The 27200-nt window shown below is 40.7% G+C and overlaps 1 protein-coding gene across 1 annotated transcript in view; it reads right to left on the reverse strand.

Annotated features, from left to right (window-relative positions):
- Nucleotides 1–4080: 4080 nt before the first annotated feature.
- Nucleotides 4081–27200, reverse strand: part of COL19A1 (collagen type XIX alpha 1 chain) — a 297565-nt gene continuing 274445 nt past the window's right edge. The window contains exons 44-50 of the mRNA XM_058553922.1: nucleotides 26008–26043; nucleotides 25840–25884; nucleotides 23080–23250; nucleotides 21303–21369; nucleotides 10972–11100; nucleotides 4438–4515; nucleotides 4081–4262 (exon numbers count right to left, since the gene is read on the reverse strand). Of these exons, the coding sequence (XP_058409905.1) occupies nucleotides 4135–4262; nucleotides 4438–4515; nucleotides 10972–11100; nucleotides 21303–21369; nucleotides 23080–23250; nucleotides 25840–25884; nucleotides 26008–26043 (654 nt within the window). The 3' untranslated portion in view covers nucleotides 4081–4134. The remainder of the gene's footprint in view (nucleotides 4263–4437; nucleotides 4516–10971; nucleotides 11101–21302; nucleotides 21370–23079; nucleotides 23251–25839; nucleotides 25885–26007; nucleotides 26044–27200) is intronic.

Raw genomic sequence — 27200 nt, forward strand, 5'->3', positions numbered from 1 at the left:
AGACACGGACAAATATGAAAAATAATTTAAGAACAAGAGCAATGAACAAATCTGCAAGATTTTTCTGAGAATTCATTAAAAACACTTAAGCATATAACTTAACCTAGCTCAATCTCTGGATATTATTACCAATGCCAGGAAAATTGAAATGGTATTTTGAAAAAAGTGTTCCTTATCTTACACTTGTAAATAGTGATGTATTTCTAGAAAAATATAAACATTTCACAAATCTAATTATACAATTTTAAGTACCTTGAACAATATGGAGATTTAGACATTGTGTAATTTTATAAATGGTCTACTTCTTGTGATAAGCTAATTGCCTGCCTTTTACTTATCTGTCAAAAGAATCTCTACCCTGTCTAAAAGGCAGGATGACCACCTAGGTGTTTTCACGATAATCACTGAACTATGAGGGCAGTATACAAACTAACATTACAAAGAGTAAATATGCAAGTTAACTAGGTCTATAAATCCACCACAGAAATAAAATGGAAACAGCCAACAAATCAAAGGTTATTGTGCCTGCTTCATAAAGATACTCAAAATGAGGAAAAACATAAATTAACAAGGAAATTAATGAAACGTAAATTAACAAGAAATTATTTACAAAAGCAAAAAAGAACAAGTGCAAAGGCGAGGGTCTGATTTAGTTGTCCACTAAACTGTTTCTAGCCTGGTATTTCTGCAAGTCTGCTCAGCTCTTCTGATTGAAATTGCTCTCCACACCATCTTGTGGACAAGAGGAGGAATATCATAGTCTCAACAGACAAGAGAGACTGCAGAAAAGTTACCTCTTACTGAACCCCTAGAACATATTCATAAAGAATTATTTTATAATCCAAACATCAAATGACATCTTTTACAGACAAGATATCTTAAGATAATTACTTAAGCTCTATAATATAAGTGACTAAAATTTTAAAGTTTCAACAATGCCATGAAATATAGAAATACACATATGGGATTACTTTAAAGTCATTAACTAAGTTACTTTGATCACAAGGTGAAAAATTTCAAAGGTTAAGACTGGCTGTGTTTCTCTTATGGTTAGGGAAAAATGGTTAATGTCTTCAGTAGGAAAGAACAAAGAACAAACTCATGAATTAGTCTTCCTTTTTTCTTTAGATTCCAGAGGCCATACATAGTCATTGAAGTCATATCTTATTCTTTGCACAGAAAGATTTCTATCTGAAAGTGTTAACTGATTTTGGTATGTTAGACTGGAGTTCAAACATACTTATATAGGGCAAACACAGTTTTAATTATTATCATGGCCTACAATTATTTTTTATTTAAATACTTATGTTGTCTGGAGTCCAAACAAGAGATAATTCAGGAAATTTGATAATTCTTCTTCTCTGCTGTGGACATTACTGACATCTGTGTGAAAGTAAACAAATGTTTTGGAATGAAATAAAATGATCCAGGAGAGTTGGCACCACTGAGTTATTTAGGGGGAAATTTCCCACCCTACTTTGGGGCTTAATTATCCACTTTCTTTTTATTAAAGGAATTAGGCAACTGCGAAATCTCCACTTTATTTGTTGTTGTATTAGCTGTACCAGCCTCTCTTGTTGCTCTCTGTTGCACATCACGTGTATAGAGATGAGGCAGGAATGAGTGATGGAGGATAAATTACACGGTAGGGGAGAGAGGCTCAGGCCATGTGGACTCAGCCCCGCTTCCCTTGTCATGCCAGGGGTAGATTCAGTCATATGTGTCAGTTATGAAAAATGAGCTTGAACCAGTGTGACAGCTCTACTTTGCAATATGCATCGCATAACATTATATTCCACCTTCTCCTTAAATCACCTGAATAAATCCTAATTCTTGAAACAAGAACACGGCAGCCCAGCATTAATGGAATTTAGAAAAAGAAAGCTTCCTAAATATACAATTTGTAAGAAAGGATGCATGACATATTCTGGGGAATTAAAATGAACATAATTTATGAAACAAGAAAGTGAACTGAGTCTTTTTATGACTATGAAAGGATCGACTCAAAGAAAACAAAGTAAAATACGTTGCTGACCATCAGCAAAAAAGTTCATAAAAACATTAAAATGGTAAAATAAATACTTCTAGATTAGCAAAGAGGCAAAAGGATAAACAACCTATTAATTAATATAAAAAATAATCTTTGAAAACATATAAAATGTTTAGTTTTATAACAAATTCAAGTAAATTAATGAGTGGCAGATGAGTAGTAAGCTTTCAGAAAATTCAACAAATTAAAAGCTCAAGATATACACATAGCACCAGATTTTAGATCTCTGTACATTTTTGGGGGATAAATTATCATTTCACTGAGAAAATGCATATGTATATTCCAATTGTGTAAGTCTAAAACAGAGCACCATTGTACGTATTGCATGGGAAAGACAAGAATAAAATCAGTTTAAAGTTAAAAACACGTGAAATAAATAAAATAACCTTGGAAAATAAAATAAATAAACTTGGAATTGAAATATATAGCATAATTCCATACGAAATAACTAAAAGGTTGCATGTATGCACAGCCGTGTAGGCAGTACCTGACCCGCAGTTGGTCATCTATAATGAAAACCAGTTCACCCGCGTGTTCAGGCACGCTCCTTGCACAGCTCCGTTCACAGCTTTCTCCAGTTTCAGCGGGCTTGCCTTTCTCAACTCATTTTTAATTAACAGGTAAGAGCAATCCCCCCGGCCTGGTTTAGCCAAGTTGGAGTCTGCACTGCTCCTTGAAGAGCGTGGCCACCTGACTTCCGTGACGGGAGGGCTCTGCGTGGCACACTCTCCGCCTCTTTGGTACCCGCTACTTAGATTTCAGCAACATCCTCAGGGTCAATGTTCTAGAAAATCAGTTGTTTTCAACCAACAGTTTCTTAAAATAATGTATAGCTAGGCCATAAAATTACCACGTAGTGATTTGGTTGGTGATCCCTATGTCCTCGTTCCCTGTCGGAGGGCTCGGGCTTCAGCGCCTGCTGTTTCCCCTGAGGTGAGGGTCATCTCTCTGGCCTGAGTGCTAGCTGCATATTTGGTCCCAGGGCTGCCTCTGCTGCCCTGTCCCTCTGGCTGCAGCTTCTGTAAGAGCCTTTGGGCTTCACCTTGTCCACGTGCATCTGCTGAGATCTTTTAGGGCAAGAGGGTTTCTTTCCCAGTCGCTACACCTCCGTCCTTTGTACTCATGGCTGGTGCTTGTCTTAGTTTGAGAGCGATGCGGTCAGAAGGTAATGGATACAGGCGCCCAAAGACCTCACTAGGCCATTTAAGCTTCAAAAGTACCAGACAGCTGGGTGCCCTCACCACCCAACAACTCTTAGGGAAAACAGCTCTCTGCTTCCCAATGAGGAACTCAGCGCAGGGCTCACAGCGTTGGGCTCTTCTTGGGGAACTCTAGCACTGGTGGCCTCCGTGCCTCCCTTTCCATGCAGTTTGCATTCATGCCAGTGGTGATTGTTTTGAGTTGTGCTCATTACACAGAAGTAACAAAATCACATCAGTAGTTGGCTGTGGTGCGTTTTTGGGCTCCCTCATAACAGAGCCTCCTGGATTTTTTCCAAAATAAAAGTCATGAAGTGAAGTGCTTATCGTGTATGTATTTCTAAGTAGGGTGGATAGAGGATGGTATAAGAATTCTTGAGCTATAAAAAAGTAGTCAGAAAACATTCAGCAGACGCAATGCACTATATCAAAAAACTTGATGAATTTTTTAGCAATGATAGTAAGTTTAAACACCAAGAAAACTGCAATATACGTCTGAAACTTTAAAATTCAGAAATCAAAGGCCAAATACAAGTTGATGAGACTATGAAACGTACATCACCATCAGCCTACTAAATCAAAAGTTGTCATTTCCTCCAGAAGAAAAACTAATAAGATTTGCTTCTGTATTTCATAGAAAACTCTAAACAAAAATCATAGTAATGGTGAAGCAAAACACATGGAATGAATTTGGGAAAAGTCTAAAAATGCTGATATTGCAATTACTATAGGAGTAGGATTCCAATTGTTGCTCTTAATGTCTGGCCTACACCAAAAAAAAAAAGAAGAAAAGAAAAGCCGCCCCCATATCATGAGGTGTTGACTGTATTAAGGTAGATCCACTGGCAAGGAGATATCACAGGACTGAAGTCTTGCTCAGGTGTGTCATTTCCCACCTGTCCGCTGACGGGCGTGAGACACGGGATAGAGGCAATCTTCCGGGTTACATCGTCCACTAGGTCCTGGGGGGCCCTGGGGCCCAGGGGACCCTGGTGAGCCTGGCAAACCTGGAGCTAATGAAATAAAAGACCCTATCAGAAGGCAGATCACATACGGCTCTTCCTCCCTCACTCCAACCAACATGGCTCATTCACCTTCACCTGTGGCAACACCTAAGGGCCACGGGGAGAAGGCCTGGTTCCTGTTTTTAGAGGCTGGCTTGTGTCGTGAAGATAAGACCACCATTACCTGAGGTCCCAGGAAGACCCGGACTCCCTGGAAGCCCAATGCCCGGTTCCCCTCGTTCTCCCTTCTGTCCTCGGTAGCCTAAGTGAGAGATACATAAAAGAGAGACACAAAAGTAAGAGTCTTCTATGGCAGCATGGCCCATGCAGGAACCATGCTCTGAGCCTGTGATATTTATGTAATTCTGCACTTAACATGAAGAGTACCGTAGCTGTTTTGCATTAACCACATATTAAACTTATATATCAATCAGATTAGGTGCAATGGACAAGGAGGATCTTAGAAATAGGCCACTACTATAGAAAGTTCCAACTAGTTAAACTCTTGATAGGGAGATTTTGGGCACTGAAAATGATACCTAAATAACTCACTCATTCATATCTTCTTTCAAATAGCTATGACAGGTGTGTGAGATCTCTTCAACAGGAATTCAGACTGGAGGGTGGGTACAGACTACATATAAGAGGTATACTGAAAGAATTCTGCTTAACACGAGGACAAGATAATACGACAGCAAGAATCTGGACCTTAGTCCATGAATTAAAGGGTACAAAAGGAATGGAAGCTCATGATTTTAATGAGTGACAGTAGGAGTGTGAATATATGTGAATCCATCCATCTCAGGAGTGGAGAGGGGACAAATCCAATCTTTGTTCAAATTGATGACTATAACATTACATCCTTTCTAAGTAAAGTTAAAACAGCAACCCCACATTTTAACACGGCGGTTTGTAACTCCAAAGGACGAGGAGCTTCAACAATGCTAGAAAGCAAGAGGAGACTGAGGGGTCCTTCCAAACTCACTTTATCAAGTTCAGATGCTTTAACCAAAATGAATTAGGTTTCAGATATTGGTATCCATTTTAAGACAAAATCATTCCTATTGTTGAACATGCTTGTTGTCACCTGAGCTCGAGAAATTTGTGCCTCTGGGAGCCCTTATCTCTGCTTTAAAATAGCATAAAACACTTTTATCTGTGTTTTATAGGGGAAATTTCTTTTTTTTTTTTTTGTGAGGAAGACCAGCCCTAAGCTAACATCTATTGCCAATCCTCTTCCTTTTTTTCCCTTTTTCTCCCCAAAGCTCCAGTAGATAGTTGTAGGCCACAGCTGCACATCCTTCTAGTTGCTGTATGTGGGACACCGGGATCCGAACCCGGGCCGCCAGCAACAGAGTGTGTGCACTTAACCGCTAAGCCACGGGGTGGCCCCTATCTGTGTTTTATATGTTAGCGCCCATGTAAGACTTCACTTGAAGAAAAGGTTCTCTGGCTACAAGAGCTTCCCAGTGATGGTAAGTAGAGTTTTAATTTCCAACTTTTTTGCACTTAAACAGCAGCCTAATGATTGCTCCTGGTCCCGAATGAACAGAGCAGTCACACTGAATCATGCAGACACACAGCAAGGACAATTGGTAGTAGACCACCTCAGTAGGAAATGGTAGACCCTAACGTAGTTGCATCTTTCTGTAAAAGTGTGTTACTGCAGCAGACCAGGAGAGGAGGAGAAAATTTAATACTTTCTATGAACAGTACGTAAGACAAATTATTTCCCATTACTGTCGAGAATTAGACATCATTTTGGGGTTACCATTCTCTGTTTTGACTTGACCATACACTGTACACACTATTATCCAAATAACATTAGCAATGTAATCACCACACAGTTATTTCTTGGCTTTGGAGGTGTGACCTGACTTAAACGTGAAAATAGTGGAAAAAAGGATAAATATTCAGGAAATATTTTGATGCGCACATTGGAAATACATCCAGTGGAAAATTTTCACACAATTTTATCTGAAAACTATGTTACAGATATTCAATACATTCCTAGATCCCAGAGAGAACAGTGGCCCAACTGTGCGGCACAATATCCTAAATTGATACATAATCAAATTTGAAATATTATCAGGATTTCTTTTATATAAGTGACTTTCATTTAACATATGTGAACAACAAGAAAAAATGTCTGTACTTAGGGTCATTTGAAAGCACCCTTCCAAATCCATTATTTAAACATTTCTGTAAAATAACATTTATTACATGAGGTATATTTGAGAGTTCAACTCAGCTTCCGCTATCACAGAAAGATTGTGAAGTTGACCCTCAAGCTTTCTCAGTAAGTGCTTAAGATCATAGTCTAAAAAAATGAGGAAGAAAGAAAAATAACTAAAGATATATGAACTCTAGATTAACACGAGGATTAATAAGACTACCAGAATTCCAAATGAAGAACATATTTGCTAAAACCTACATGTTTAAACTCAGTTCTCATATTTTAATATAATGCAAAAATACATTATTCCACGTGGATTTCAGTGCATATGGTATCACAAAACAGGAAACAATAATTTGTACATTCGTATAATAGGGTAACCTTTACACTTCTGTCTAACGTAATCATGTATTTGTACAGACCTCTCAGTTCATTGGGTTAATAACTACCTATTACTAGTAGACAGAGCTGCTGAACCGCACAGGCACGTGAGAGCTTTCTCTCTTAAACTTCCTAATAAGGCCCCAAGCTCATTTCCTATGAAGGCTGCCATAAAGCCATAAGGTCTTATTCTACAATTGCGTCACAAAAACTTCAGCTAGGAGTGCTAATGAAGTCAAGAACAGCTTTCCCATCTTCTAGAACTAAGCTTTTTGCCCTTTTAGTGTAGGCCTCTCCTGATCTGGAAAAGGCTGGAAGGCTGGTCTATCTGCCAGCGGACATGCATTTTCAGGGACTCTGAGCAGCAGGATGACAGCTCGCTATCACCGTAGCCTGTGTAAGAGAACAGAAATGAAACCGTGGCAGTGCCCTAACCTAAGCATCTGGAGGCGTCGTCACTGAAGAAACGGGGCGCTCGCTAGTTTTCTGGGTGGGAGAGGCTATGTGTTTCCAGTAGGGAGGTGTCTGTTCAACTCCAGGATTCACTTTAGAGTCGTAAATCTGCATCTATCTGCACACTGACAGATGGAGCCAGAAAGGGAGGGCTACAGCACTTTGGGAAGGACGATTCACCCTGTGGGGCCTGCCCCCAGCCTTGCACGTTGTTCAGTGGCCTCCCTGGCTCCGGCCTGCTAATTGACAGCAGCGCCCTGCCGTCATTTTGACACACACATGCCCCCCATTTCCTCAGGCCCCTGCTGCTAGACAAACTTGAAAGGTCAAATCTACATCAGTCACATGAACTACCCTGTAGGCCACTCGCAAACGAATAACAGAATGTTTCCTCCACTATAAACCAATAACTGTTCAACTTTAGAAGTTCAAAAGTAAGAACAACCATTCCCAATACTGTCCTTCCAAACTGATGGAAGGCACCCAGGACGGCTGGATCTGTTTTCTCCTACTAACTCCATATCCACGCAGGTGCGGGGCTCTTTCCAAAACGGCTGGGGCTTTCAAGGGTGGTGTCTGTTCTTCAGAGTGTTCACAGGGTGGAGAATCAGTTGTGTTTGGAAAAAGTTTAAATGAAGTTCTTTCTCCTAAAACTCGCCCAAGAGGATAAGTCTGTTGGGAGAACTTGCCTCTCTTGTTCCTATATGGGACTCCAGCTGGATCAGGCCTCTCAGGGCTTCTCTGATCCTGACGTGGCACGTTCGTCCTCACCCCGCAGCATGAACACTCAGGTCAGACAACAGAGACACATGGCGGGAACAGGGAACACCAGGGAAGGGCCCCTCTCAGCGCACAGTGGGAGGGCAATAGTCAGAAATCCACGGGATGGTTAAAATCTAACTGTGCCTGGAAAGGCTTGTGAATTTAGAAAAGATGTCAACAATCACTTCTTTTGGGAATTTAGGAAAAGTGCAAACGAGCTGACCCAACTCAGAATGACATTGGTCTCTCTTCTCCCTGCGGGAAGGCCAGGGTCCCCCAGTTCTCACTGTCAGAATCTTGGCAGGAGCAGCACCTCCCTGTCCAGCCTGCATCGTGTGCTTCTGACAGCCTCACGTCCGTTTTCTCCTTGTTCTCTGGTCTCTCACTTCTCAGAAGAAGCACAGGAAACTTGCGAGACCCTTTAAATTTCTGTCCTTCCCTAAAGAGAGTAAGATAACAAAGGACTCATTCTGCAGTGCATACTTCAAACCAAACCACTTCGTTTCAAATGAAAATGGATTTTTTTTCCGGAAAAACACTGAAAAATCAAGTCTCTTGGAAATTTTGGAAGAGCCACCGTCATGCAGAATTTTGCGTGGGTGGACACACCAAGTTGCGCTTGGTGTCCGATGTCCGTTTCCCTTCTGTGCTGCGTCCTCACTTCGGCCTCTCCTCAGACTCTGTCACTGTGTCCCGACTAGGACGAACAGCCAACAGCAGCTGGGGTTTGCATGGTCACTAGGGTAACAGTTTTATAAGCACTTTTTCTTTCGTTTTCGAGAAAATTTGTAAATCAAGCCGAGCAAAGTCTTGAAGTTACATGAGAAGTTCATCTTCTGAGCACTTCATGTCTATCTATCTCCCAGAGAAAAGCCCTTCAGTCCTTGTGAACTCCTGGGGAGGCACCAAAAATCACACAGCAGACCCTTGTTTTATTCTTTACAGTAAGATGTCTCAGTGGCTTTACACAGGATGATCAGTACGGTATCACTACGGGCCAATATTTCTTAAAAACGAGTTCCCATATTTTGCAAGTTTTCTTTTTCTGCTACATTTCTGGCAGTTAACAAATGAAAAGGAGAGGTCACGGGAAAGTTGAGGAGACGCACGGGTTACAGTCAAGACACGTGTGACGTCAGAGACCCTCTGGTGGGACAAAAGTTTTGTCAATTTTATTACACGTTGGTTTTAAAAACGTGGGAAATAATATGGGGAAGTCTTTCAAACTCAAGAATTGCCTCCAGAAGCCCTATCTGAAGCAGAGGTAGTCTATAAGATCTCCCTGCAGAGCAGTAGATGAATCCCATAGAAATCCTTCGCAAGGGGAAGGCAAGGCAAGAGGTACACAGAAGCCTTGTTTCCAAAGCTTCAGGGACGGCTTGACTCAGCACCACCTCTGACTGAGACCCTCCAGGTGGGCCTCCCTCCACGGGAAGGGAGCCCAGGGACAGGTGTTTGTGGGGACAGGCAACACGACCTCCAGAATGGTTTTCCTTGATGTCCTGACTCTCCACTGTTTTTGTCTTCTTAGGCCGCTGCTTTTAGAAGCGTCTGTCCAAGGTTTTCCTCCCGTTGGTGCTAACAGCCCTTACTCTTCACGCGGTTGGAGGCATCAACATCTTCGGATGTGCTTTCAAGCTCTTCCTTCCAGGCTCACGTACTCTGCCTTCACAACAGACCCGACTAGCGAAAGATAATAATTAACCACCCTCTGCACAACAGTGTACACACGGAAGGTTATACCCGATTCTACATCCTTTCTTCCAACTATCTGCCGAGCTCTCTATGATCTACGGGAAAGCCAGAATAAGCCGTCTTGTTTAGGCAAACTGGAGTGATTTTACCCTGTTGTTTTACACTGTGCTAACTAGAGCAAAGCATTGCCAGTCTTGATTGTGAGTTAGGACCCCAGCAGACCCTGTAACTGGGGACAGTTTTTGCTCTCCAGATGATGGAGGGCGTGTCAGTCACCTTGGGCACTTCCTTCAGAAAACAAGTCTCAAGGTTCCGGAGCAGCAGTAGGAAGGATAGTGAACGAGGGGAAGAAAATTCATTCTCTACATACATAGTATTTTGGACTGTATGCCTATGTGATTTTGGTATTAACTTACTATTTTTCTGCTCTATACAAGCTTTTGAGTATTTCCAAGAGGTCCCTTGGGTTCCTCTATGGATACACACGAAAGGCAGTTTCCCGGGTCTTACATTTCATGGTATGTGCTCCGTGGATTTAACATTTCCTTGTCAGAGCTGCGAATCGTCTACACCAACGTCTATTCTGTCCCTTTGCTGACTGTTAATCATGCTTCTAGAGAACGGCCTTGCCAGCTTACCTTAGTCAAGCTGTATATAAGGTCATGTCTCTCATCAAGTTGTCATCAGTACAACAAATTTTTGGACAATTTAAGTAAAGTCTTCCTTTAAAAATTTTAGAAACTATACAAGAAATTCTTTAAAATTCAACAATTACCATCTGCAATCTCTATTTGAAGGAGAAGGATTCTAAAATTTCTCAAAAATATATTTTTGACTCAAATCACTACTTATAGTAATGTCTCAAGTCTTTTTCTTCAGTTTCTTTAAGATACTAAGATGATGATTCTTGCTGTGTACTTACATCAAGAGGGAGGCATAAACAACTCTGAGAGTCCCAGATAATAATGATATATAAGCGCCTATTATTGCTGCTATTATTGTAACAAATATTATTATTAAAATACATTTGGGTTAGCAGATAATTACCAGTTTTAAATTTGAAGGAGTAATAGTTAAAAACCTACTTCTAGAATATCAAATATTGACAGGATATTCTATATTAAATCATTTTATGTATACATATATATATTTACATAAATATTTATTTTTTTTGCCTTAACTATGATTAGCATGTTATAAATACTGAGAGTTAAAGAAGCCAGTAAACAAATATTATACTTGAAGACTTACCTTGGGGTCCAGGGTCTCCTGGTGGCCCAGGTAACCCATCCTTTCCTGGTGGCCCAGGCCTCCCATGAGCTTGAGCAGCCAACATTGCTGCGGGCAGCTGGAGCTGGGCTAGGAACACAGCCGTCCTCTCTTCAGTTATGAAAGGGAAAAGAAAATATCATGGAAATACTTTTTATGTCAAAAATTTCCAAATATTTTTTACATAAAATCCAACAAAGAAAACTATTTTGTTTTCAATTTAAGCATATCTAATTTACCAACTGGTATGATTGCTGAGATAGTTTTTCGATTGGTCAAATAAAATGGATTGCACAAAGTTGTACGAATATAGATGCAAACCAGCTGTGTTGATCAGAGGGTCTGAGAATTTTCAGCACCTCAGAGAGCCAGCCCATCTAGTGGAGAGAACAATAACTACCCTAGAATCCAATTAACCTCTGGTAAGGACCTGTGGAGAGAATTTAGGTTCACATTTAAATATGGTTTTAACAATAAATTTAAGCCACTTTCTAGCAATGTTGTGAATGTGTGTGTGGTGATTTAAAATATGTTCACAAATTCTCTGACACTCCTTTCCAAATGGAATTAGGTGGAGTCTCCTTCCCCTATTCTAGAGTGTGGGCTGGACTTGCTTTTCATTGCTAATGGAGAGAAAAAAAGCAGAATTGACAGTGTGCAACCAGGGAGAAAAAGTCATAAAAGGCACCATGACTCCCTGGCTACCCTGTGTCTTAGATTACTCAATCTAGGGGAAGCCGGCTGTCATGTAGTGAGGACACTCAACAAGTCCCATGGAGAGACCCACATGGGGACAAACTGAAGCCACCTGCCACTAGCCATGTGAGTGAACTTGGAAGTGGCTCTTTCAGCCTGGTCAAGCCTTCAGCTCACTCCAGCTCTGGCTGCCATCCTGACTGCAGCTCCATTACAGACCTGGGGCCAGAACCACACAACTCAGCAACCCTTCAAGTCCTTGACCTGGAGAAAATGTGAGATAATAAACGCTGTTGTTTTAAGCCACTGAAGTTTTGAGGTACTTTCTTAGGCAGCAATAGATAACTTACACAGTATGTGACACTTTATAACCTTGAAGAAAACTGCATTATGAATAGAGAGGTTTACTTATTGAAAAGATGGTCACTGGCTTCATATTCATCATGATTTCACTGTGTAATTTCTATGCTGGGCAAATATTGTCCTTTACCAACAATAATTTTTGCTTTTTAAAGAAAATGTCTTATACAGCCTTGATATTATTTATTTATTTTTGGTTCGATTTCCAGTTAGTCTGTGCCAGTTTTCAGCCAAGGTTTTAGAAGGAAGAAGGTCTAATTTGGCCAAAGAAAAAAATCAGCATTGGTGCAGAAAGGCACGCCCTCACTGAATTCCGGTGGTAGACAGAGTGAACACAACAAAAAGTTTCTATACATTTCTGTGAACCTGAAGAAAATACTGAAACTAAGAACACACAAGTTACGGGAAGTTGATAAATTATCCAGAACATTTAAAAATGTCAAAAACATCTTTTGTGAGTGTTGAGTGATGTGACTGTTATGAATCGAATACTTCCCAAATAAGCAATGCTGCCTTCTCAAGGGACATGTCATTGTCACTTGCCCTTTTGTTCATCCACCAAACCCCCTGGAGCCCAGTTCATCGAGGTCCTACGGAAAGAATCCTGGGAGGGAATGGAAGACTGTTTAAGGGGCCCCCTCAAGGTGAGCTCAGTCGTTAGTCCTTGAGAATATCTTCATAGGCAGCGTAGGTGGCATGCATCTATTAATACTTAGAGACTGATAAATAAGTCAACAGTGCTTTTGGATAAAAGTGAGTATACATTGTGGAACACTGGTATGTTAATAACTCATGAAATTTAAAGGATATGGAAAACGAGAGAATTCAAAGAAAATGTAAATATGAAAATATAAATAAGAATTTTCACTCTAAAATAAATTCCTAAACAAAGTATATTATTAACTAAATTAAATATGCTATGTAAGTGGCCGTGTGTTGGACGTTTTATACCATCCGCATTAAGTGCGCTTGTTCAGGGATCACGGAGGGATCCTGACAGAGGTCATCATTTCAATAAGAACTACAATCCATGTCTTATCAGCCCCATATACTGTAAAGGTTATCTGCTAGCAAGCTTTATTTTACGACTAGAATTTTTTATATAATATAATATAATTGTAAGACATTTCTTCTGAGAATTACTCTTTTGAATAATCACTTTAGGATTACACATAATATTATAGAATTCTTGGTTATTAATCCCACAAAGGCTATTGTTCAGTTAAATTTTACCTCAAAAGCATGTTCAATATTTTACTACTATATAGAATTAATTTTGATTGTCATTAATGCAAATTCATGCAAAATCCATTATAAATACAATCTATCATTGGATTTTTTTTTTTTTTTTTGTGAGAAAGATCAGCCCTGAGCTAACATCCATGCTAATCCTCCTCTTTTTGTTGAGGAAGACCGGCTCTGAGCTAACATCTATTGCCAATCCTCCCCCTTTTTTTCCCCAAAGCCCCAGTAGATAGTTGTATATTGTAGTTGCAAGTCCTTCTAGTTGCTGTATGTGGGACGTGGCCGCAGCATGGCCGGAGAAGCGGTGCGTCGGTGCGCGCCCAGGATCCGAACCCAGGCCGCCAGTAGCAGAGCGTGTGCACTTAACCGCTAAGCCACGGGGCCAGCCCTATCATTGGATTTTTTATTTAAACTTGTTTGGTTTGTTTATAATTTGTATATCTCACATTTAACAAATCTAATATACGCATAACTAGATTTAAAATAGAAAACTGGAAGAAGGCATCTCCTTTCCATGACAAAAAAAATTAACTACATTGTTTCTTTTTTTTCCTTTTCTCATAGTTTTCCTCAAAAAGCAAATTCAAATGGTTTAATTTGTAAAACTCACAATTTTTCAAGGGTACATTCAGTGTGTAACAATAAATAAATCTTAAATGTGAAAAATTCAGCATAGGTTTGGTGTGGACAAATCTTCCAGAAAATGTTTTAACTGATTAAATAAGTGTTTATTTTGCAAGTAAGGACCAAATGAGAGAACATTCTAGAAACTATAGCTTAGTTAGAAAAAACAGAGACCAAATCATACAGACCCTGTTAAGAGTTGCTTCAATTTTCTCCAGTCTTTCCAATCAGTTTAGTTCATTTAGTTGAACTATAAAGGCACATTTCACTTAAATGGATATGTATGTTTCACAAATTTATGATAAAGAGCAAATTACTCCTAGTAAAATCTATTTTTCAATGAGCTTTCAATAAAAAATTTGTTTAAAAAAATGTAGGCCCGTACACTGCTTGAGAAAGTAAAACAAAATTTTTTTCACATAGAATTATTAAGGGAAAATCCCCCCAAAATGTGGAGTATTAGCTGTAACTGTCACAAGAGTAATCACCCTACACTCACATTCTCCAATCACAAAGCAAGCAGAATGAAAACCTTCCAACATCCACAGGACCAGAATCTCTGGCTGCAGACTGACTGAGAGTGATGGTGGAGACCAATGGGCAGCTCATGATCATCCCTAAGAGTGATGTTAAACCACTGACCTCCCAGTAAAACTTGTCACCCGACCATCCACCTGGGACATGTTTGGTTGATGTTAATACATTTGTTTCCAGTCAATAGATAAAACAAATTTGTAATATATAGTTATAATTTTGCAAACCATCACATTGAATGTAGATATATCTTTACTATATTAAGTTGTAAACTGGGTGTTTTATAAACAAATGTGAAATTCAATGATCATAGTTTGAAACTTTGCACATTATTTGTGGTTTTGCACTTAAAAGATAAATATGTATTTCAGTACAATTTTTCTTAATTTGAGACATATCTCTTTGAATACCTTTAATGTCTAAACACAAATATTCACAGTACAAATTTTTTCCGCTTTAACGTATGGATTGAATTTACAAGTGATTTGCTTTGGGTAGTTTTTAATATTTTTAGTAAAACAGAAAATTCTTTTAAATAATTACTTCTAGCTGTAAATTATATAGTTTTAAGATACACTCAGAACTAGTCATTTAGCATAAGGGTAATTACTTCTTCTGAACCCTACTCTAATGCTCTGTAATTTAAAATAATGTTTCTGAGCCTCTAAATGATTCGTAAAGACCTGTGTTCTTAATTGCCTTTCCTCTGTTTTCAGGGATCTTTGGTCAATTAGACTGTTTTTTGGCTATGCTTTCTAATGAGGCAGGAAATTGAAGAGCTCAGATAGGAGCCTGCATAAACCAAACACACATTCCATCTCCCAACGCAAACCCACAGCAATCATTCTAACAAATGAGACCAATGGCTTGCCTTCTTTGGAGAATGGGCTCATTAATATAATGCAGACATTAATATTAATGTGATGATAAACTACATTATATAGAGAAGGAAGAGACATTCAGATGTCATCTGGCCCATGTCTAACTTCTATTTCACAGATAGAATTTGCAAATATTTTCAGAGAGAGAAATTCATCTTTTTCTCCAAATGCCCATTCAAATGCTTAATTGCCCATTTTCTTGGTACAACTTCAACTTATTTTCGTTAGTCCATTATGGAAACAGAGAATAGTTAATGAGTGCTTCCTTCAGGAAATCAATCATATACTTGATAATATCATCACCTCTTAGCCTTCAGGTTAAATAACTTTTATTCAAAGGTTTGGTAATCTGTTTTGTAAATCACTTTTTGGTTCCACTATTCCAGGGCTTTTCCAAACATCTATTAAATGGGGAAACCAAAATTAGATACAGTTCTCTCCTAAGGGACAAAAATATCAGAAGAGTAATTTCCTTTTGTATCTTAATAATTATTTCCTGGTTTCATTTTAACTGTCAATTCGACAGCATCATTAGTGGATTCATATGTATTTTGTGGTTCATTGTGACTCCAACGTCCTTACTGCTACATTTATCTCTGGCCCAACCCTCTGCCATATTTGTAGGCGTGTTGCTTTGCAATGTTATTGTGGGTAAAGATGGTGGATTGAACACACACATCTGCTCTGACTCCCCCCTGAATCCCTGCAAAACAAGAGTAAGACAGTTTTAAAGGCATAAAACCACAAGAATGGGGAGAATATGAAAGGAGGCAACACAGCAAAATTTTGGAAGCTGAGAACCAGATGGCTGAGTGATAGATGACTCAGCAGACTCAAGACAACCAACTCTTCACACTAGAAGCTGAGAAACAACCTGTTCTAAACCACAAAATCCTGCAAAGTCTCAGGAATTGCAGTACAAGTTACACTGGAAGTGGGTGTGAGGGAGGGGACCTGAAATGAGAAGCGGCTGAAAGTAGTCGTCTCAGGAATACCTGTCTCTGCACTATACAGCTGGTAGTTGCCCCTCCACATGTCTAGTGAAGGCTGAAGGTTTATTATCTGAGAAGGGTAAACAGATCATCTCTGCACTGGGGACCCCAGACTCCACGGAGGCTCCTGCTTCCCTATGAAAACAAGGAGAATAAATGGGCATTTCCGTGCTCAGTGCTGAGGCCCAAGCCCTAGTCTTCTATCTTGCTCCCCAAATGCTGGCAGCCAGGCAGGAAATGGAAGTGTTTCCTCTGGGTAATCTGGCCAGAATAAGAGGAGAGACTTAAAGACACTGAAATTGAGGGTCTTTCAATTAAAAAGCCCAGCTAGACTACCCTACAGTGAAGCTTACAGTTGGCAAGCCCCACTATTCACTCATAGCTGTTGGTTTTCAGCACCCACTCTTTTCTATGAGCAGACAACCAAGGATTACTGGCCCTGAAGAAATCCTATAAGCTGAAGGATAGACCCACAGAAAGAAGCAAATTGGAAGAAATAGAGACTATGTTGTGGAAAATATTTTTAAAAGTTACGTTTATATCTCCAATATGTGCATCTATCATATGATGTGTATATATACAAATAAGCATATACATACATAAATTAATATCCTAGTTGTAAAGATGCAAGTGGAGATGTTGCAACCTTGAAACAAGAGAACAGGATAATACACATTCACACATGTTCGCATATAATATATGAAACGTATGTATGAAAAATGGAGAAAACATGGGTAGAGGCTTTCCTGAACACTGGATACCTGGAGGCAGAAATATTGTTCAGGGACACTTAGCCCTAACCTTCCTTCTCTCCCACAGCTACAGGTGCGGCCTTGTTGGTCCCAAGTTTGTCTCAAGAACTGAGAGAGCCAGATGTGTGTCCACATCCCCGCACAAGTTGGTAGATTCTTCCTGCATGGTGATGTAAATCTCCAAGTATAATAGGATGGTGTCATAGCAAGAATGAAGCTTCTCAGATCTGCAAGATCCTAATTTGTGTGGGCAGCATCACTGGCAGCTGCAAAGCCCTCGTAAAGCCAAAAGAAGCCAAGCTGAGACACATGGCATCTGTCCCCGCTGTGTGTGGCCACCTTGCTTGCAAAAGGATTTGACCTGTGGGCCAATCAAATCAGGAATTTAATCTAACTGTAGATGGGGTGTATGTTTGTGCATTGCGATCCACCAGAAACCCAGACTTGCAGTTGGTGGAAAAGCACCTTCCTCACCATGGCTCGGTTTGGAAGGGGCATCAGGATGCTGAAGGAGGGCTTGGTGTCCTGAGGAACAGCCCTCTGTGGAGGTGCTATATCAGTGGGGTCACCTGGGAATCCCCAAGGGAGCTGGAAAGCTCCATGAGGACAGCCCAAGTTTTCAGTCCTGGTCTAGGTTTCACTAGAGGCCACGTGTGGACCCTGGTATGACAGTGGGGCAGGATCTCCCGAGGACTCCCTTGAGCCCCGGCTGACAGCCAGTGACGTGCCGAGCAGAGAGAATCACTCCTGAGGCCGTCGATGTGCAGGGGTGAATGGCGCAGAGACAAGCATTAGCTGCTGCTGCCCCAGCTCTCCTGGGAAATGGCTGAGAGAAAGAGCAGCAGATGGGGGCCGCTTAACCACAGCTCTTAACGGCAAGTGCTTAACACGTGAAAACTAATCTTTGCTTTTATGGAGAAAGCTTTCTGAAAAGGAGAACTGTGACCTTGGTGCTCTATGATTTGTGAAAATGGAGTTTTTCTTTTTTCTTTTTTGTAAGTGGTGTTCAGAAGCCATGAAAAGGTGACTTCTAAGTGGAAAATTAAATAGACTGAATTGGAATAATCTTGGGACAAATCAACTAAAGTACTAAATAACTAAATTCTGGGTATTAGGTACAATTTTGCTTGGGAGAAGACAGTCTTGCTGGACTGGTGCCAACACAGATAAAAGAAGAAGGGGTTTCAATTCGGAGTCTCAGAGTCTAGAAGTCTCATGAAAAAATTTCCTTGTGGCCACTTTAGAATATTGTCTGGGGGCCAAGACATTATGGCTTCTGAGGGAGCACTGGCTGCTCTCCTGGACCTGGCCAGGCTGGAAGAGATTGAGAGAGGTGGTAGGAGAGATGGGGGTGAAGCCAGAGGAGACCTGGGAAGACCCTGCACCCCTCAGTGTCCTGGGAGGAAAGGAGTTACTCTGAGAGGGGAAGTTGGGGCAGGAGTGCAGAGAGGGAGCTCACAGACTTAAAGGAGGAGCTGCTAAGAAAGTGCAAGCCACGGGAGCCCGCCCCAAGACAGATGGAGTGTAGCAGATTCCCCAACCTCCCTCCTCAGGAGGCAGAGAGCCCTTCTTGGAGAAACCACAGACTGGCCTGGGAGTGGGCAGCACAGAGCCTTCCGCAGGTGGGAGGAGCCATGTCTCCTCTGCTGAATAGACAGGGCAGGCCACCAGGGGCCATGTCTTCATCCAATGTCCACTGGGTTTGCAAAATGAATACCTCCCATATCTTAACACATCATATTTTTCTGATAGAACTTGGTTTTATTTTCTGACATTGTTAACCAGCCTTAAAAAGTTAGACTAATTAACTATTGAACTATTGAATATATGATTTTATCTAAAGTCTTTTAAGAAATTGAAGGTCAACATTAAAGCTGCCTGAGATAAAAGATAATTGACATTGGAGCCCATGGAAATTAAGAGATAAAGGGGAATTTTAGATCGCAGTTCGAAGACAGATACTTGCTGGCATTTCCATTTTGTGTTTGTGGTCCATTAGGGTGTGGATTCTCTCTGAGGTCCTGGATGTCCTGTGCCCAGGGCTGGCTTCACGTACATGCCACCTGTGCAGCCTCTCCGGGGCCCAGGCTCGGAAGGGTCTATGCTCAGTATGATGTTCTATTGCTGTCTTATAATTCTTGATCATTTTTGAACAAGGGTGTCTGCATTTTCATTTTGCACTGAGTCCCACAAATCAGCTGGTCCTGCCTCTGCCTCTACAGTGTTCAGTGTCCCCTAGAGAGCTCGAGCTGGCTTTTCCTTTTTCAGACAGTTGATGCTTGAGGGACACTTGTTGAGGGGGAATGTTTGGATTGCAAAATTTGGAGCCTATTCCATGATGCTTGATTCAAGAGTCAAAAGAAGAAAAGAAAAGGAGATTTCTAAATTTAAGGGCAACATTCAATTTATAAAGAGAAAACTGGTAGCCAAAAAAAAAAAAAAAGAGTGGACAATTGTATTAATAAACTATCATGTCACAGCAAGTAAAGATTCCTAGTAGAGATCAAGGTAAATTGAAATTAACAGCATACATTTTTATAGAAACATTTTTTTCTATTTTGTCACTGAAGTGCTAAAAGTCCCCACGTCACTCTCTCTATTTCTAGTGCTCATGTGAAGTAAGATAATATGCACTCAACACCGAGATTTTGGTCTCTAATACTAATTACTGGTTAAAATAATCAGAGCTTCTTTGACAGTAGCTAATTCCATGTTTGTAGTAGAAGGATTTACAATGAATTTGGGGTATCTTGTAATCTTAGTCTTTGCAAAACTCAAGAAGGTAGTTTTAGCTTAGCAAAAGAAGGCTGCTTTGCAAAAGAAGCAGGAACCACGACAGCCAGTGTGGATTTATTTTCTAAAGACAAATAATTCCCACCTTGTTAAGCTCACAGTTGAGAGGAGTGATCTTGATTTTAGCAAGTCATTTGACAAAATCACACAATATCCTTGTGAATAGATAAAGAAATGTAGAGTAGATTTGAGGACAACTATATGGACTCAGAGCTCACTAAAACAATAGATCAACAGGTGATTCACAAGGGGACAGGAGGAATGTAATAGCATTCAGAAAAGCCTAATCCTTGACTCTTCCCTCTTTTTTATTCAACATTTCTATCAACCATTAGAATGATGACATGCTTATAAAACTTAGAGATGACACAAAGTTAGGAGGGTCAGCCAACCTGCCCTACAATGAGACAACATGCCACAAGACATCTTCAGATTGGGACAATGTATGAACATGAATCACTTGTAGTAAGAAGAAACATAAAATCACACACTTGAACTTTAAAAATAGACACAGTGCATAATGAAAAACACCTAATTTTATAAAGTTTGTATGAGGAAGATCCAGGCTTGTTAGTTATGAATCAAGAGGGTGAGATGGATGCTTTTTTATAAAAGAAAGAGTGCTACCTTAGGCTGCATGATTGAAGTGTCTATATCAGGGGTCAGAGAACTTTCTCTGCAAAGGGTCAGAGTAACTATCTTAGGCTTTGCAGGCTGTCTGGTCTCTGTCACAGCTGCTCAGCTCTCTGCCCTCGCATGAAAGCAGCCAGAGAAAGCACATGAGGGAATGAGTGTGAGTGAGCTCCAAAAAAATTTATTTATGGACACAAATTGGAATTTCAGATCATTTCACATGTCATGAAATATTCTTTTTATTTTAAAAACCATTTAAAAATGTATCCCCCCCCAAAAAAAGCAAAAACCATTCTCAGCTTGTGGGCCATACAAAAATAGGTGGCAGGTGGATTTATCTGGTGGGCCCTAGTCTGCTGCCCCTGGTCTCCGTCAAAAGACACTGTCCTCAGCCCTGGTCAAAGCACTCCTGGGTGAGTGAGGGTCACTTAAAAATTAGGTCTCTCTCAAGTGCGATGATGGTGGAGGAGCTGGATTCACTGACTCCACAGGAGAGAAAGCTAAGTAAGAGTCCCACGGATACTGAAGAATACTCAAAGGGCTGTCGTGGGAATAGAGGAAGATGCTTGACCCTCGCTGTTTTGCAGACCAGGGAGGATGAGAGGAAGTTACAGGGAGGCAAATTTAACCTAGTGTGGGGAGAATTTTCTATCCAACAGAGCTGTTCCATCATAAAATGGGTGGCCTCTTAAGGTTGTTATTGCACAACCGTCTTTTCAGAACGTTACTGTAGAGATTCTCCACAGTGAATGGGAAGTGGGAATCGGTGAAAAATTCAGAAATGTTTATTAAGCAAATCTAACCTTCAAAAATCCTTAGAACCTCTTGATTAATATACTTCTTTATTTCTTCAAATGAAACCGCATCAGCCTAAAGAAGGAAAAAAGAAAATTCTGTTATAATAGAGCATAGCACGAACAAATCAAGACTAGAAATATTGGGTTGGTGTGCATCCTTGAACTTCCGTAGAAGTACGTTTACCAAGAAAAATGCTTTTGGCAATTGACTATATTAGGCAATAAATATCTCTTGTTTTGATTAATGTGAGGAAGAAGCTGAAGTGCATAATTGCTTTAAAAGCTGTGGGCGGGAATCACAGCTAGTGATATGAACATGTTTCTTGGTCAATGGAGAGACATGGCTTCACACTCTTAGGACAGACATTTCCTATGACTTCATGCTCTGAAGTCACAGAATTTGAACAGTGTTATCATCAAGTTAATATCCCAGGAAGAGTTTAACTTCTAACCAATCCCTGGACGTTGGTAAAGTCAATATCTAACTGATGCGATGTATCTTCAAAGGAAGAGAACTCCACGTGTGCTGGATTATTCTTTAAAACGTTTTATTCATGGGATAAAGCTTACTGAGTTTTACCCATTTCACAGCAAAGTTTATGCTGTAACTTACACATTGCCAACACATTTGTTTTAAGCAATTTTCTTTATTTTGATAGAAAATGCTGTGGGACATGGTAAAGGGAAGGAGGTGACATCAGTTGAGATATTAACCCCTTGACAAACAAGTCTGCGTGAGTTTGACAAAGAATCTAACACTTATAATAGTAATGTTTTACCACAGTACCTTGGTATTTTTAAAAGAGAGTGATTATTTTTCATGATGGTTAGAATTTCCAAGTCTTTTATGACTCTTCTTTGTATTTGGTGATTTTTAGCCAGAGGTATGTGTGTGGCATTAAAGACAATGTGATGGGCTCAAGATGGGGTGATTTCTGTAGGATAGAGTAGTTCCAGGAATGCCCTATCTCAACATTTTATTTTCACAGTGTACAGTACAAATGAACTTGAATTAATGCACCTAATACCAATTACGGACACAGCACCAAGAGTTCATTACATAGGCTTTATTCAAGTAGAGCTTAGGGAGAGCGGCTGAAAGTAAAGCCGTGTGAAAATTGTGGGAATGCCCACTCTGGCCCTACATCTGGTGCTGGCTGATTATCTGAGGACAGCGTGTCCTTAACTCCGACCTCACTCAGGACTCTCCTCTCTTCCTGACGTGGATATTTGCAGATTAAATTCCCTGTGGAATGGCCATCCGCCGCCCCTCCTGAGGATATTAATAAGGACATCGGCTTCCTTAAACACTGTTTCTGGGCCCAACTGGTTTCCTCTTCTGCCCTATCAGGGCAGATTTGTTGTTCTGATTTTTAACGAAATGGAGTTTTAATATGAAACAGACACAGGTGTTTCCTGTAGTGTGAGGAGACACAACGGATAGCATCTAAGAGCGTGGCTTTGGAGTAAGTCAGCCCTGGGTCCGACCTGGTAAATGACTGTCACCTTGGACAGTCAGCTCTCAGTTTCTGCATCTGTAACAGTGGATGGAAAGGACAGCACCCTCCCAGGTTAGCTGTGAGGATCCAGTGAGGTAGGGTACAGTATGGGCTTATTGGAGGATCTGGTCCATCACTTGAAATAAATGACAGCTGTTGCTACCCTCTCAGAGACCAGTTTAGGTTCACATTATTTATTTTGAAAGGACTGTGACTGCTTTTATTGTAAAAGGGCTACGTTGTGAATACAGCCAGGAGCTCCCAGAGCTCTCGGCACCACTTACCGGAGAGCCGGGGACGCCTGGATCACCTGGAGGGCCTTGGTGCCCAGGGGATCCCGTGGAGCCCTTGTTTCCTGGTGGCCCCACAGGCCCTATGGCCCCCTTCATGCCTGGAAGGCCTGGTTTTCCCCGTTCGCCTTGTGGGCCTCTGTCTCCTGGAATTCCCTGATCACCCTGTTAAGGAAAAAATTCATCATAAAGAATGAGTGTTCTAAAACCACGTAGCTGTGGTTGAGAGCAAGGTTCTGGATTTGTACTGGCACTCATCAGCTGTGGGACCTTGGGTAAGTGAACTAAACTCTCAGTGCCTTGGCTTTATCTCCCACAAGGTGAGGATGCTAACTGTATCCACTAAGTAGAGGACGCTGAGAAATAAATGAGGTAACTCGAGAAAGGGCTCAGAACGGCACGCTGGAAGCACTCAATGAAGAGTTAGTGATGGTATTAGCTGTACACATTGCCACCCTAGGATGAGGACACTTTGGAAAGTGCACAGCAGCTGTCACTCCAGGCCTGGGCCTCCTTTGCGATAACAATGGAACATTGCCAAGAGGATTTCATCACTGAGATTTTTCACTCAGAAAAACTTCAGGACACTCAAAATCTCTCCTAAATCATGTGCTTTTCTTTTTTTCTGTTTTCTCCTCTGTGTTTGGACTTTATTAGATTCTGTGTGTTGGTTTCTGTACTTGTGTTTTACGCGTGTGTGTGTGCATGCATGCTGTGCCCTAAAGACACACAACTCAGGAAGGCGAGAGAGGAGAGCTTTGGAAAGATTCCAAGCAGGTGGTTGGGGTAGAGGGTCATCACTGAGGTCATTTCCTCAACAACATAAATGAAGTATTAGAGAATTCATTGAATAAGGTGCCACGACAAATTGGGGGTAAGATTATGTTAGATGTGTTCGAATCTGATAAAAAGCTTCTTTACGGCTGACTTTTATCCTACAAGGTGTCTATTATTGTGTTTGTGCCTGAGAGGATATGAGCTATAGATACTTCAGATGTTCAGTTCCACAACTCCCGCAGGTGACGCGCACACCAAATACAGAGGAATGGTGCATTGAGGAGGCTCTGTATTTCACTGTATTATTCTTTTATTTGTGACTAACCTGCAAAAGGCTGAACTATATTTCTCTTGATTTAAAAAATAATGAAAACAAATGAACAATTACAGAGATCTATTTGATCATGGAACGAAGAGATATAGAAAGAAGCTGGTAGAAAGAAGAAAAAACAGATGGACCTAATTTCAGTGCTACTGTCTTAGTTATAAAAACATATCTGCACACAAGTGTATCAACCCAGCTCACATTTGGAGAAACATCTGAGATGACTAAAACTAAAAAAAGGAAATAAAAGAAATACTAGCACATTTTGATCAATACTCTGATCATGTGCAAAATAAACACAATCTTTAACATATTAAAATTATTTTATAATTTAGGCACAAGGATGTACATTACAGTGATGTTTATTATTATGAAAACTGAACAGAACCTAAATACCCAGAAAAGGGGGCAGGGAAAGTGAAATAAGGCATATGCAAGCAGCGGCATAACACAGCCACTAAGAGGTAGGTGTAGATCTGTGTTTACCGACATGGAGACACGGTCATTTTACATTGCTAGGTGAAAAAGTCATTCACAAAACAGTATGAACCCGCTTTTGGAAAAGTATCTATTCATTTGCAGTGCTACATTAAGTATATGCGTATACTATGCATAAGAGTGAGAGAGATGGAAATATATCCCAAATAATGAAAGTGTTTGTCTCTGTGAAGTGGGATAAGGTAGACTCTAATTTTTAAATTTATATTATCTCTATTTTCATATTTACTTCAGTTATCATGGATTATTCATGTAATAATAAGTAAAAACTAGTAAACTAGACACCAGTACATAAACACATGTGCATGTGAGCATGGGTGCACGCACGCACGTACGCACACACACACAGACACATCCTGGCAGCCCTTACTAGAATTTTACTGAATAACAATGTTTGAGTAGCCTGCTGTAGTGGAATGGCTCTAATTCTTCTAGGAAATGTTAAAGTTCATTAAAGAAAATAATGGGAAGTTGCAATAACGACATCAACAACCCAAACAATTCAAATAAAAGCATCGACCATAACTGGCATTGCTGGTGACTTCATACACTCAGTCCCCCTTTCCATTTCTCTAACCCCTTACACCACCCCCTTCCTCAACTTAGTATTCCACTAGGTCAGGGGTTCTCAACCAGGGCAGCCCCCCAGGAGACATTTGGTGACGTCTGGAGAACTTGCTGGTTGTCACAACCGGAGGGAGGGTGGTGCTACTGCATCAGTGGGTAGGGGCCAGGGATGCTGGTAAGTATCCTACAATGCACAGGACAGGCACCTACAACAAAGAATTATCTGCCCCAAATATCAGCAATGCTGAGGTTGAGAAACCCAACTCTAGGTAAAAAGAACATGGGTGATGATTATAGTAGGGATATGTGTCTGAAACAGGAGGATGACAAAAGCTTTCCAAACTGGAATAGCAAACTAGACTTAGCTGTGTATACAAGGCCAACTATGCAGGTGTACCTGCCATAGGACCTGCTTCTGGGTCCTTTAATTGCTGTGTTTTATGCCAGCAGAGATCTTGGATCACACACATCCTAGCCTTTTCATATTGGGAGATTCGTAGGGTTTCACATACATAATTGTGTAACTCAGATGATGAGACAGTCGAACAGACAGACTGAAATAACAACCCCAATGGTAATATACATACCCGTTCTCCTTTGGGGCCTCTGTCTCCAGGCTTACCCATGACGCCCTGAAACACAGATATCAACACTAAAAACCACTGCTCGCCTACATTTCCCATCACTCTGATGGATCAGGTGTTCTGGAGGTGGTTTTGCATTGGAATGTTTACTTTAAGTGGTATTTTCCATACCTGAGCACCTGGTAATCCATCTTTTCCGTTTATTCCCTATAAAGACAAAAATGATTAATATTTCTACTTCTGCATCAACAGCCACAATAAAGGGGTTAAATTTTAAGGATTTAATTATATTTCTACTGAGATTTTGGTGAGGCAGTGTAGTGAAGCGGAAAACACCAGATAGCCCCGAGTTCCAAATTTGACTCGGTCACTAACTAGCCCCATTCACTTCAGGCTATTTACTTAACCTTAATAGCACCAGCTTTCCCACTTACAAAGTGAGGATGAAATAATGGCTTTAAAAGTAAGGGTGTAGTGGAATAACAGAAAATGCTGCGCTCACTGGAAATAGTCACCATGGTTATTTTCCTTACCTATTCTATCAGGTACGTTCTGAGAAATAAGAAGGCTCCCCGTGGTGCTGGGGCTGGCGTATGGCATTTATTTTTACCTTCTAACACATTTTCCAGCCCAGAGACTCATTCTCAGTAAATGGTCTCATTGCTGCTGGGGAAATTTCATAACACCGCCAGAGCATCGTTCTACCATGAAATAAACTGTCAGCTGGAGAACAATTGTTATTTTTCAGTTGGAACATATGAAAAGAAAGTAAGAAATCTGTGGTCATGGTTTTTGAGAGTATTAAATAGTGGCTTTTTATTAGAAAACAGAAAGTTTCTTGAGCTTTACAAGTCAGTTCTGGAGGTGGTAAGAAAGCTCAGAGATTTCTAAGACCAGGAGAGCTATTGGCTGGGAGGTGTACCACGGAAAAGCACCTGGAGTGAAATCCGACCCTCGAGTCCCAGGCAGATGTGTTTCTGACATTTGATTTGAAGAGTGAGACCAAGGAGAGGAAAACGATTTCGTAGCCAGCAGGCAACAGCATGGACATGCTCCTCTGAAAAGCCCAAGAGACTGATTTTGCTGGAATGGTTTCCATGAGGATGGAACGGCACACAACACATGCTCTCACCGCTGTAAATTACACTAAAGTCTGTCACAGTTGATAACCCAACTGAAGTCCCCCAGCCTCTCTGAAACATCCTGGGAATTATCTAGAGAACTTGAACTAAGAACCAGAAGTGTGCGGTTCAAAGAATTTATTACATCCAGAAACACAAGCAAGAAAGATAAAGCTGACTGAGGAGAGGATGTGAAAGAAACACCGGTGTAACGAATAAAAGAAGATACATCTAGTGTAAAAA

The sequence above is a fragment of the Diceros bicornis genome, chromosome 14, assembly GCF_020826845.1.
Source record: "Diceros bicornis minor isolate mBicDic1 chromosome 14, mDicBic1.mat.cur, whole genome shotgun sequence".
NCBI classification, from domain to species: Eukaryota; Metazoa; Chordata; class Mammalia; order Perissodactyla; family Rhinocerotidae; genus Diceros; species Diceros bicornis.